General features: G+C 37.4%; 1 protein-coding gene across 5 annotated transcripts in view; it reads right to left on the bottom strand.

The window, feature by feature from the left end:
• Positions 1 to 2,712: 2,712 nt before the first annotated feature.
• SCUBE2 (signal peptide, CUB domain and EGF like domain containing 2) overlaps positions 2,713 to 13,037 on the bottom strand; it is a 104,045-nt gene continuing 93,720 nt past the window's right edge. For all 5 annotated transcript variants that reach the window (XM_056802108.1, XM_007497075.3, XM_056802109.1 and 2 more), the window contains one exon: positions 2,713 to 9,445. In XM_056802108.1, the coding sequence (XP_056658086.1) occupies positions 9,293 to 9,445 (153 nt within the window). In that variant the 3' untranslated portion in view covers positions 2,713 to 9,292. The remainder of the gene's footprint in view (positions 9,446 to 13,037) is intronic.

The raw sequence follows: 13,037 nt of genomic DNA, 5'->3' as shown, positions 1-13,037 counted from the left end.
TCCCCAGAAAAATATCAACTTCTCAACTTAGCTTGTAAGTCACCTCATATCTTAGTTTCAAGTGATCCTTCAAGAATTATTCAATACTACTCCCCATCCCACACTTTGTGTTCTAGCCAAATTGTCCTTCTCCCAGATCCTCACAGATCTAACTCTAAGCCTTTGCACTAGTCATGGCTTATTCCTGCAATGCACTCTCTCTTATTAATATCTAAATGAGAGAAGAACAGAATTCCCCCAAAATTTCATTATAACCTAGTTAGATTTATAGCATAGTAGCAAGAATAGTTCAATATTTGGAAAATAATCAACATAATCATACTATAAAGACATGTAAAAGTACATGATTATCTCAACAGATGAAGAAAAGTCTTTGTCAAAGTACAGCACTCATTTATGATATAAAACAACCTACACCATATAATCTTTGGGGAATCTCTTTTAAAAGCAAGCTATCTAAAAATCAAAGGCAAACATCTAATGCTCTGGGGACTCAATACTAAGTGCAGGATGCAAGCAAGAATGTGCACCCTCTCTGTTCTCTTCAATGATGCACTTCTAGAAATACTAGGAATTGTAATGAAAGAAATTAGAGGTAAAAAGATAGATTAAAAAGTAAATAAAATTCTGTTTACTGATGGCATGATGATTTATCTAGAGGACCAGTAAATAAATTGAGAAAATAATAGATTCACCAAAGTTGTGGGCTACAAAAATCAATAGCATTTCTGCATGATAATAAAAAAAATCTAAGAGGCAATAATAGAAAGAATTTCTTTTCCAATAACTTCAAATTCCATAAAATAATTGGGGATCAACATGCCACAGCACACCAAATACTTGTATAGATTCAATTTCAAAGTGATCCTGAAAGATTTTTTAAAAGATTCAAATATCTGGGAAAATAGTGCTTACAAAAAATTACAAGAACTAAAGTGAATGTATAATTTAATGCCACAATACTAATCAAATCATCAAAGGCATTCTTCCCAGAACTCAATAACATAAAATTCATTTGAAGAAAGAAAAGATATGAAATATCAAGGGAAATCATGGAAAATGTAGAGACAAAAGGGAATAGCACTTCTAGAACTCAAACCATCATGAAGTAAAAATCATCAAAATCATTGATATTTGGTTAAAAAATAAAATATACCAATGGGATAGATGAGACAAAGAGAAATCTGAAAAACGGAACTCCATAGCAAAGTATTCATTTTACTGGAAACCATAAATTACCTGGGAAAGATCTCCCTGATGAAAATTGTTCTAGAAACTGGAAAGCAGTCTGGAAGATCAACACCTCATAGTCTTTCAAATAAAAGGAGATACCTATAAATTGGGGAATGAAAAACTAAGCTCTAGCATGCAAATATGATGAAATATTATTGTACTAAATTCATATCAGTATAAATTATCAACCAGGATTCCAAAAGACTAATGATGAAACATACTCTCCACTTTCTAATAAAGTGGAAGATTCAGAGTGTAGAAAGAGACAAATTTTTTGTACATAACCAATGTGAAAATTTGTTTTAATTGACTCTACATGTTTGTAGTGGGTTGTGGTTTTCTTGTGTTTTCATTTGAGGAGTTGTGGAGAAGGAATCAAGGTATATCTTGGCTAATTAAAACACAAAGTGTTGCTTAAAATCAGAACAAAGCATGCCAGACTAACAGTTTCATTTTCTAGAATGGCAGTTATTCATGAAATATATACCAATGTTGAAGCTGGTAAGTCTTATGTTATTCTGATTGTAGTTCCATAGTATTTAAATTAGTTTTTTCTTGTTGCTTATAGCATTTTCTCCTTAGCCTGAGTGCTATAGAACTTATTATTGATGCTCCTCTGAGTTTTCATCTTGGGATTTCTATCTCACTGTTGATTGGTTGATTCTTTTTATTATTATTAATTTGTTTTCAATTACATATAGAAACAATGTTTGACAATTATTTTCTTACATTTTGTGATTTAGATTCTCTCCTTTCCTACCTTCATTGAGGTATAAAATGGATTCTTCCCATTTCTATTAAACTTTCTGGTTCTAAAACCTTTTTCTTAATTTTCCTTAATAATTTCTTTAAAGCATAATGTCAAGCTCTTTTATCTTAATTTTCCAGTAGTCCAACAATTCTTTTGACTCTTCTTTATCAGTTTTCCAGGTCAGTTGTTTTTATAATAGATATCTCATATACACATCTATTTTTTCATTCTTTTGATTTTAACTTGTTATTTCCTGTTGATTTAAAAAGTCAGTAGAGCTTTCCCTTGTCTGATTCTAATTTTTTTATGAGTTGTTTTCTTCGCTGAATTTTTGCATCTCTTTTTCCAGTTGGGTGGCCTTTCTTTCATAATTTTCTTGCACTGCTCTTGGTTTTTTTTCTTAAACTTCCTTTAACCTCTTCTCATTTGCTTTTTAAAGTCTTTTTTAAGCTCTTACAAAAACTCTTTTAGTGTTTCTGACCATTTGTCATTTTCTTTGCTATTTTGGAAGAAGGTGTTTTAACTTCACTGTTCTCTGAATTTGAACTCTGGTCTTTTCTGTCTCATAGTAACTACCCATAGTTGAGTTTTTTCTCTTTTGCTTACTCATTTAAAAAAATTTAGCAGCCAAGAAACTGAATTGTTATCTTTATGCCAAAGTTGAGCTCTGTTCTCAGGGTATGGGGGATAGAAAATAACAGCATAAAAAAATCCTGAAACCTGAGATGCTAAGTCCTACTTAGTTCTTGCAATTTCTATAATCCAAGGCCAGGTATGGTTCATGCTCTATGCAACTTTAACACTAGTCTGTGATTGATCTCAGGTCCTTCAACCAGGGACCCCAGAAGTTCTGCCACTAACCTAGTTTCCTTGTGTAAACTAGTAGTTAGTCAAGAAATATATATAATTCCCACTTGAAAACACAGATTGTATGGGTGTTAAAGGAGGTCTAGCACCTCTGGGCTTGCTGTCAGGGCTTGCTGAGCTCTTTTGAGAGCTTTTCATATACCTTCAGTATCTACCTGTCACTCAATGCTCCCATGTGGCTCTAAGAAGCAGAAACATCCATAGCAGCCACAGTCTGGTAGAACCATGCAAGTAGACAAGCTAAACATTGCCAATGGGCCACCAACCCTTTGGCGAGTTAGGGAGATATCTACACAAATCATATGAAGACTTCCTCTGGTAGAATGGTCAGATGAGAATAATTTGTTCCAATGACCTGAAGTGGGAACTGTGGAATGTTTGAAACTTGGTCAGACATCAAGGATGCCAAAGTCATACTGCATCCTGAACTATCACTCAGGAAGAGAAAGTAGGGATATTTTGCATCATTTTGCCTCACTTTAATCCTATTCCATGCACAAGACATCACCCAGGATGTCCTTAGTCTTCTTCAAAAACAAAGGACAAACAACAATGGGACAGGCAATGTGATAAATTCTGGGGATTCAAAGAAAAGCAAAAGCTTTCAAGAAGAGCACTGGAGAAGCTCATAGTCTAATGGAGGAGACAACATACAAACAACCACCTACATAGAAACTATAGACAAGAAAAGTTGCCTATAATCAATGAAAGGAAAGCACTAGAATTAAGGGGGACCAAGAAAGTCTTCCTGTAGAGAGGTAAGATTTTAGCTGGAACTAAAGTCTGGGAAACAAGGAGGCAAAGATGAGGGGGGAGAGAATTTTAGCCATGGGGCAGGAGGAGCCAGTAATAATGGCTGAAATTAGGAGATGTGGTGACTTGTATAAGGAATCCAGTATCACTATATTATAGAGCATATGGGGGAGATAGAAGGGTAAAGAGGAAAGGGGAGGCATAAGGTATAAGAAAACAAAAAATGAGTAAAGGTTAGGAAGGCCAAATAGAGGATTTTATATTTGTTCCTGGAGGCAATATAGTGTCACTGGAGTTTATTGAGTAGAAGGGTAACGTGGTCAGACCTGTGCTTGAAAAAGCTTGCCATGGCAGTTGAATGGAAGATAGACTGGAGTGGAGAGAGACTTGTGGTAGAGACCAAATAGTAGACTGTTTTTATAGTCCAAGCATGAGGTGATGAGGACCTATGCCAGGGTAGTGTCAAAGGAGAGAAGACAAAATCGACAAGACTTGGCAACAAATTTAATATTGGTAGGAGGAAACTGAGGATAACAACTAGTTTGTGAGTGTGGGTAATTTTTTGGTTGGTGGTAGCCTTGGCAGACCAGGGGTCTTCTCTGAAAAGTTTGCCTAGTTATGGAAAATCATTGAACAAGATTGTTCAAGCTACCCTTGTTGGAGATCTGGAGAGATGTTGGGGAAGACAGATATGGATTCTATCATTACAGTTAGGAGGATTCAGAGTTGCTGAATAGATCAGACCCAAATTCTAGTTATTAATGGGTTGATGTCAACTAGGAGAGAGTGGCTCTAGCAGAGAGCTTTAGGGATATATTCCTGTCTCTACACTGTTCAACATTTTTATCAATGACTTAGATAAAGACAGACAATTTATAGACATGAATATGGGTGAAATCACTAACATGTGGGATGACAGTCAAATATGAAGATGGGATTAACTCTCCCCTGCCCATTTTTAGATTTAATCACCAGAAGCATATACAACCCACTTATCCTTAAGTGGGGGAGGTCTGTGACCCACATGTGCGATAGTGAGTGACGAATCAGAAACCCACTGACTGCCCTGACCCCTGGGCAGTTCTAAGCAAAGCTATAGCTGCAATTGGTCCATGTAAAGTGGAAGGAGGGCACAGGAAGTGACAAAAGGAGGGGTCTTTAAAGGTGGCAAGAACTTCCTGTGACCAGCACTTTCACCTTCAGCCCTGGAGTTCTAGCTGGGGTCTTCAGACTGCTCTTTGATCTTCCCTTAGAACTACCATGTGGGTGAGTGAAAAAGGCTGATTCCCTTTCCTGGCTTTTCTGGAGAGCCCTCTTGTCTTGGAGGAGGCTTTGTAGCTAAAACCCTTGTTTAATTTACCTCTGGGCCCCCTTTGCTGGGGCCTCTGAAGCTATGCCTGGTTCAGACCGGACTGGAGTAAATATCTACTCTCTCCATTTCCTTAATTTCACTCTTTCCCTCTATTTTATAAATTGCTATAAAATCATTCCAACTTGAGTAATAATAAAAAACTCATACTTAATCAAACCATATTAATTTTACCCTTACACAAGACTCCAAAGAAAGTCTTAAGCTAAACCTCTTAACGTGAAATTTAATAGGAAAAAATGTTAAGTCTTACACTTGAGTTTAAAAAATCTTCTTCATAAGTACAAGATGGGAGGAAGCAAAACTTAGCAACAACAAAAATTATGTGAGGATTTTAGTGGACTGGGAGCTCAATATAAGTAATCAGTGTGACATGGCAACCAAAAAAGGCTAATGTGATGAAAAGAGGCATAGCTTCCAGGAAGATAATGGTCCTACTGTGTTCTGCTTTTGTGAGACTACATGGTTCTAGGTATCAAATACTCAGACTATTAATAAGATTGAAAATTATCCAGAGTAGCATAATTACTCCTTCAAGTGATTTGCCTAAAAGAGCTAGGGCTGGTTAGTTTGGAGAAAATAAGAATCAGGGGTAACATGATAGTAACCTTTCGAGGTGGAAGTAGTCATGTTCTGTTTGACGTCAGAAGGCAGAAGGAGGAATAATGGGTGTAAATTTTAAAGAGGTAAATGAATTTGACAAGAGGAAAGACTTCCTAAAAATAGAACTACCCCAAAGGAGAATGAGCTACCTTGAAAGGTGGTGGGTCCCTAAGCCTTGGGGGTCTTGAAGCAGAGGCTGGAAATTTACTGATGAAATATGTTATAGTAAAGATTTGTTTTAAATATGAGTTGAACTAGATGATGGCTGAGATTCTTGCAAACTAAAGTTCTGTAATTTTTCATTAATAACCACTAGGTGGAGTGTCTATACTTGTATTGCCAAAAGTTTTTAACAGTTATGTCTGGTTGATAATTGGGAAACAAGTGTCAGAATTTCCCAAACTATGTTCATATTGAAATGTGCAAAGATATTTTCCTAGAGATTTCTGGTATTTAGAGATGGTTTCCACCAAAAAATTAAATATGAAATACCAAAAAAAAAATGCTTAAATTATGTGACTTTTTGGGCATGAAAACAGATTTCTTTCCCTCAAATTTTTTACCCAAATCCCCTAGCACCTTCTTTAACTTGGGTTTCTTTTATACTCTCAGTTCTCCTAAGAAAGACTTGTTGACTCTGTCAACATGTTTCAAAATCAAAAGTGTTCTGTGGCCAAAATTATTTGGGGAAACTTTGTTTATGGAATGGTAAGCACATTATGTGTTTACTGGGTACAATAAGACTTTAAACTTAAAGGATTTGCAGAATCAGAACTAGAAGAAACCTCAGAGGCTTTGTAGTCCTCTCTAGAATTAAGTAAGAATCCATTCTATACTACTGATAATTTGTCATTATTTTTTCTTGAAGATCTCTTCAAGGATGGTTGTTGGGAGCTCACTATTTCCCAAAGCAAGTCATTTCCCCTCCTGTTTTAATTCTTAGAATGTTTTGCCTTCTAATGAGCTGTCTTTCTCTGTAGCTTCTACTCATGACTCCCAGTTCTACCCTCCGGGGCCAAGAAGAGCCAGACCAATTCTTCTTCTATGCGATCACCCTTCAGATACTCTAGAAGTTATTGTATCTTCCTGTTGGAATAACCTTAACCAAATGACATCTAGCAGCTATCTTTCCAAATGCTGCAGACTCTTGTTCCTTTGGAGCCACAGCTAATAAGGACCAAGAAAAGAAAGTTCTCACTGCCCAAATTGACATTAGAAACCCATATAGTTTTAGCATTGGATATATATAACAATAAATAACAACATTATAAACAACATATAACAATATAAATAACATTAAAGGAGGTACATTACCATCTGCTTTCTCACTCCCAAGGATTCCTGGGCTCTGCCATATAACTTGCAGCTGAACCAGTTTAGAATGTGAGTTTCTTGAGTAGACTGACTTTTTTATTTGTAACTTTATTGTTTAATCGTAATTCTTTGGGAGCATGGAATAAATGCTTCCCCCATTCATTCATATCTCTCATATCAGTTCATATATATTAGATAGATACTGTCAATGGACAATAAATTATATCTAAAATAAAATTAGGAGATAGTCAAGTCAGATCATATTTGGGAAGTCATACAGTAGTTTGAGTGATATCTAATTGCATTCTACTGGAAAAATCTCTCTCCCCCCATCTCAAATGCACTCCTTCCCACCTGTTCTTCTCTCTCTCCTCTTGCCCTTTGCATTTCACTCTCCTCTTCTTCCCCATCTCTTTTACATTGATATTCCTCCAGTAATGTGTGATCAACAAATCATAGAATACTATGATCTCAGAAAAATAAAAATTGCAGGTGACCCAAAGGGCAATACAATCTTGATGAACACAGGCTTTAGCACATTATCCATAATGACTGAGCATCATTCAGAATATCGAGACAGTCATGGAGTAATGGTAGAAGATAACAAAGTGTTGAATTGGCACCTATAAAATATAAAGAGCCAGAGGAAGGCCTTTAGCACAGTAGGAGAATTATCTCAGGAAGATATATAGAAGGAACTAACACAAGATTAGAAGGTATAAAAAGGAGGCATGCATAGATAGAGTTCTTACTGGTACTAAAGATACCACAGATCTATTGACAAACATTTCAGGCCAACAGGCTTTCACAAATTTTTCCATGCTTCAAATTTTCTCTAAGTATACAGGCCCCTTTTACTAGTTACAGTAAGCACTATGTGGTAGTTAAGCTGCTATTAATTATTAATCCTTATTAAGCCTAGATCTGCATTTAGCCAAACATAAGCTGCCTGAATTTTTCCAGGGTCATTTGGTGCATGATGACGATGTAGAAGAGCCTGGAACAGTTCAGGACCTATCCACACAGTCCTGAGATAAGAATAATACACATTTATGGTTTATAAAGAACTTTCCTCATAACGCCATGAGGAATGTATGTATCATCATCCCAATTTTACATATGAGGGAACTAATGCTGAGAGGTGAAGACTTCTCTGAAGTCATACAGCTATAAATGCCAAAGCCTGAACCTGAATATAGCTCTTCTACTGCTCTTTCCATTACAAGTTTGATTCCACAGTGTTGCTATGATGGACACATCAGAAAGTTGATTCACAACATAAAGCAAAGCCAATCATGTGGTCTCCCAATGCATAATGGAAAGAATTCTATGAAGAATGTCCTTGGGTGATCACCAGATAATAACAGCAAGAGGTGGCAGATGTACTGGGGGTAGTTTATCATTTGAAAAAACGCTAGGTGTTAGAAATATGATGGACAAGAAAGGACTCCTCTGATTTAGAGGCTGGGATTCCACCGGGCCATAAATGGTTGCCCAGGAGAGTGAAAATTCATTGGGATGAACCAAATCGGCTGGTTATTGGAAAATAAACAGAAATAGCACAAGTTGTGATAATGTCATCTCCCTCCTTGATATACAAGCAATAAAACATAAATGTGCTATACAGATAAGACTATCAGAAAGCAATCATTATTACATTTGTATAGAAATTTTTTCATCATTTTATTTTCAGTATCTCAATTTCAAACATTCTTTATTATATTCTTTCAGAACTCTAGCACCTGGAGCTGCGATCACATAACTTGGAACTCATTGACCCAAACATGGTCATTTCAGTTCTGAAAAATTGTTGCCTGAAACCCAAAATTTGAGATCTTTTGCTCTCTATCTCTATATCCTGAGTATGACATGGTTGAGCTGCTTGAACAGAACCAGACCAGTTTCAAAGAAGGAAATTAATCTTTAAGATCCACTTGCCACTGTATCATTGGGAAGTCCCTTCAGCAGTTTCTAACTGTAGGGAATGAGAAGTATGAAGGACACAGAGGAGTTCTATATGGTGAAGGACCTCAAACGTAGCTCCAGGAAGCTACTCCTTAGTCCTTCCTGTTCCACGCCACTCCTTGCAGCAGTTGAGGAAGTTCTGTTGGTAATAGAGATGGTTCCCTCTGAAAGCTTCTCTCTGCCTAAAACCTGATGGAGTTATCTGATGCAGCATCCCGATGACTGAAAACAACTGTATACATGATCTCTTCAAAGAAAACATACAATTCAGTTTATCAAAATATTTGCATTGTCTATAAAAATTAACTCCAAAGAGTTATTAATACTTGGTGCCATGCCCGTCCTTCCACTGGCATGCAAGTGGCAGACACAGTTCTGTCCTTGAAAGCTCCACAGGCTGGGGCTGGTTGAACATTTGTAGTTGGTGAGATGAAGAATCATTTGTAAGGCCTCAAAAACCTGGACACTTTGGATCGTAGTAATCGGATGAATGATCTTGGAAACATCTCTCTGGACTCCTGTGCTGTATACTTGAAGTAATTTTGTGGATGTGCCAGGACATCAAATAGAGCCTTGATTAATTTCTTATCCTAAAAAGAACAAAACTTTGGTCAATGGACTCAGTAATTTTTTCATTGGCATGATAATTCTTCAATCTGGTTTCTTTCTTATAAATATATTTTTTCTGAGATACAATGCAAATATCAATTCCTTTCTCCAGAGGGTTGTCAAGATTTGGCTTTCTGAATGTTTCCCGGTTTGCTGTGAGGGCAAAGATAATGTAGCACAGTTAGGAGAATACCATACTTGGAGTATTAAGACCTGGCTTCAGTTTCTACTTTGACATTCACTATGTATATATCCACAAATCATTTCAAATCCTTCTTAGTCTCAGTTGAGTAAGTGGAGACAAGAATACTATCGGAAAATATGCTAAATCAATTAAATAAAATTTTCAAAAAAAATAAAAATAAATCTATTATGTGCCCAAAAAAAATACTTCAAACATGTATGATTTCATCAGTGTGGTCACTCCCTCCACCACTGCAGACCCTGATTCTACTTTGCTTCAAGAGATGACTTTCATGTGTTGCTAGGGCTGAAAGAATTAACCACCTGATGGGAAATCCCTGTAGTGAGACTGGAAGGGGGCTGTACATCCTGTTGCCAGGCCCCAAACACAAAGTCTGTGTGGGCTGGTGGAACCCATCAGAGCTTGCATTCTATGGCCAGAGTCTTTGAGAGCCTAGTATATAACCACCATACCATAAGACAACGGAGTAAGACTCTACTGGAGAATGATTGTCATCATTTACTGTGAACTGCTTCAAATGTCTAAAGATTCATGAAATGTATGTAAAGAAGCCAAGGGTTCCCAGACACTTCATATTTAAATGACATGGCTACTTCCCATTGCTCTGGAATGGTAAGTAGATTGTAACAGATGAAAAGAAAACCACTGAAGACTTTAGAAAAACATGACAGAAACTACACGAGAAATGGTGAACTAATCCTCCAAAATGAAGCAGCTGCTTCTCCTCCAAGGAATAATAATGTGAATTCAGAGATGTCATAAGGCGAGGGATTATCTAGTAAGGGCCAGAGGAGAAAGAGTCCTGTTGGCTGGTGACATCTTGCTGAGGGGTAGGGAGTGAGGTGATTATTGAACTGAAAACAACAATAATGATCGAGTATGTATTTGGGACATGATGGAGAACCTCCATACTTGTCACATCAGATGACTAGTGCCCACTTTTGGTGATTCACACAAGCACAAATCATATTGCTGGAAGGAACTGAGAAAGTTTTCCGGGTCAAGATGGCTGCTGAGTAGAAGCAGAGCTCTTCTTCTCCTTTCCACTGATCGAGACAGAGTGTCTCAAATAGACAAAACCAAAATCAAACGAGCAAAGGAGTTCCAAGGTAGGACACAGCACAGAAGGTAGGCAAAGTTAAGGCATTTCCACACCAAAAGGGGGTGAAATTTCCCCCACCAAGGGGCAAGCTCACCACCCCTCCCCCATTTTACCTACCTTTCCAGAGTCCCAGCAAACACCGGACAAACTTCTAAGTTCTAGGAGGGAGGCTGGCTGAGTTCAACACAGACTTACCTCTAAGAGAAATGACTCAGAACACTGGGAGGCTGGAGCTAGGGGGTTGAGGAGCTGGGGAAAGGGGGCAGCTCACAGCAAAAACACCACAGAGAACTGTAAAAAGCCCTCGGGCTAAAACCTCTCAATAGAGTGCTCAATACAGAGACCTCCCTACACTCCACACCCAGACCTCTTCCCAGGCAATCTCTTAAGTTCTCAGGGGCTGGACCTACCCATAAGAACAGAAAGACTAGGGACCCCAGGAGGCCGAGGAAATGTGGAGATAGGGCATGGAACCTGGGCAGAGAAGGGGAGGCTCAAAGCAAAACGCCACAGAGACCCGAAAAATAGCCTCTGTACAAAAACCTCTTCAGTGCTCAATACAGAGACCTGCCTACACTCTACACCCAGACCTCTGCAGGCAAGCTTTAAGTTCTTGGGGGTTGAACCTGCCCCTAAGAGCAGCTAGACACTGCTGAGGACTAGGGGAAAAATATCCTCAAGGCAAAAACCTCTCCAGAGCCCAATACAAAGATCACCTACATTCCTCATTTAGACATCTGACCAGGAAGGAACAAAGCAATGGCCACCACTAAAATCCACAAATACCAAAAAAAACAAAACAAAACAAAACAAAAAACAATAAGAAAATGTTGACCCTTGATAATTTTTATACAGAAAAAAACCCAGACTAAAGAAAAGGCAGCAGTAGATGACCAACAATTAAATACACCCAAATCTTTGGGGGAAAATGGAAATTGGTCACAAGTTCTTGAAGACTTTAAATCCGAGATTGTCAGAAAAATGGAAGAGATATGGCAAGAAAAGTGGGAAATAGTCCAAAAAGAAAATAACAGTTTAAAAGACAGGATCTCCCACTTGGAAATTGAAGCCCATAAATCAAATGAAATAATAAGCAAATTGAAGACCAGAAATGACCTGCTAGAAGCCATGAAAAGCAGGATAGATCAAACTGAAAAGGAAAATCAAAAGATATTAACTGAAAATCAGTCATTAAAAATTAGAATTGCTCAAGTAGAAGCCAATGATCTCACAAGACAGCAAGAATTAATAAAGCAAAGCCAAAAAAAAATGACAGATTATAAAGCAACCCAAAATATCTCACTGAGAGGGTGGTTGACCTTGAAAATAGAAGTCTGAGTGACAATTTGAGAATCATAGGCCTACCTGAAAACCCAGGAAAAAAATAAAACCAGAAATCTTGACACCTTACTACAAGAAATTATCCAAGAAAACTGCCCTGAGGTTATGCATCAAGAGGGCAAAATAGACATTGAAAGAGTCCATAGATCACCCACCACACTAAATCCTCGAAAGACAACCCTCAGGAATGTAATTGCCAAATTCAAGAACTTCCAAGCTAAGGAGAAAATATTACAAGAAGCCAGAAAGTAACAATTCAGATATCAAGGAGCACCAATCAGGATTACCCAGGATCTGGCAGCCTCCATGCTAAAAGACCACAAGGCTTGGAATATGATGTTCAGAAAGGCAAGAGAATTGGGTCGATAACCAAGGATCACCTACCCATCAAAATTGACTATATACTTCTAGGGGAAAGTATGGGCATTCAACAAAATAGAAGACTTCCAAATATTTGTAAAGAAAAGACCAGAACTAAACAGAAAATTTGACATCGAAATCCAAAAACCAAGAGAAACATAAAAAGGTAAATAAGAAAAAAGGTTTTATTTTTTTTTTTGTTCTCTAAGGGCCTCAAATAAGGCCAAATCATTTATATTCCTATATGGAAAAATGTTATTTGTAACTGTCAAAAATTGTATTTACTATTATAGTAGTTAGAAGAATTATCCATAGGTAGAGATTGGGGTACTAAGTGGTTTAAAATCATATATGAAAAGAAAAAAGAAGGGGGGGATGGCATCAAAAGAAATTGAAGGAATAAAAAAATTAGTATAATCTATACTACACAAAAAGGCACACAGGAGAGGGAAGGGAAGAATACCACTAGAAGGAACTGAGAAAGACTGCTAATGATCATCCTCGAGAAAAGAAGAGAATATCTAAGAAGCCCAAGTAATTTTCATTGAGATATCACTGCTGACAA

This window comes from Monodelphis domestica, chromosome 6 (genome assembly GCF_027887165.1).
Source record: "Monodelphis domestica isolate mMonDom1 chromosome 6, mMonDom1.pri, whole genome shotgun sequence".
NCBI lineage: Eukaryota > Metazoa > Chordata > Mammalia > Didelphimorphia > Didelphidae > Monodelphis > Monodelphis domestica.
This window is presented reverse-complemented; position numbering and strand designations above follow the sequence as displayed.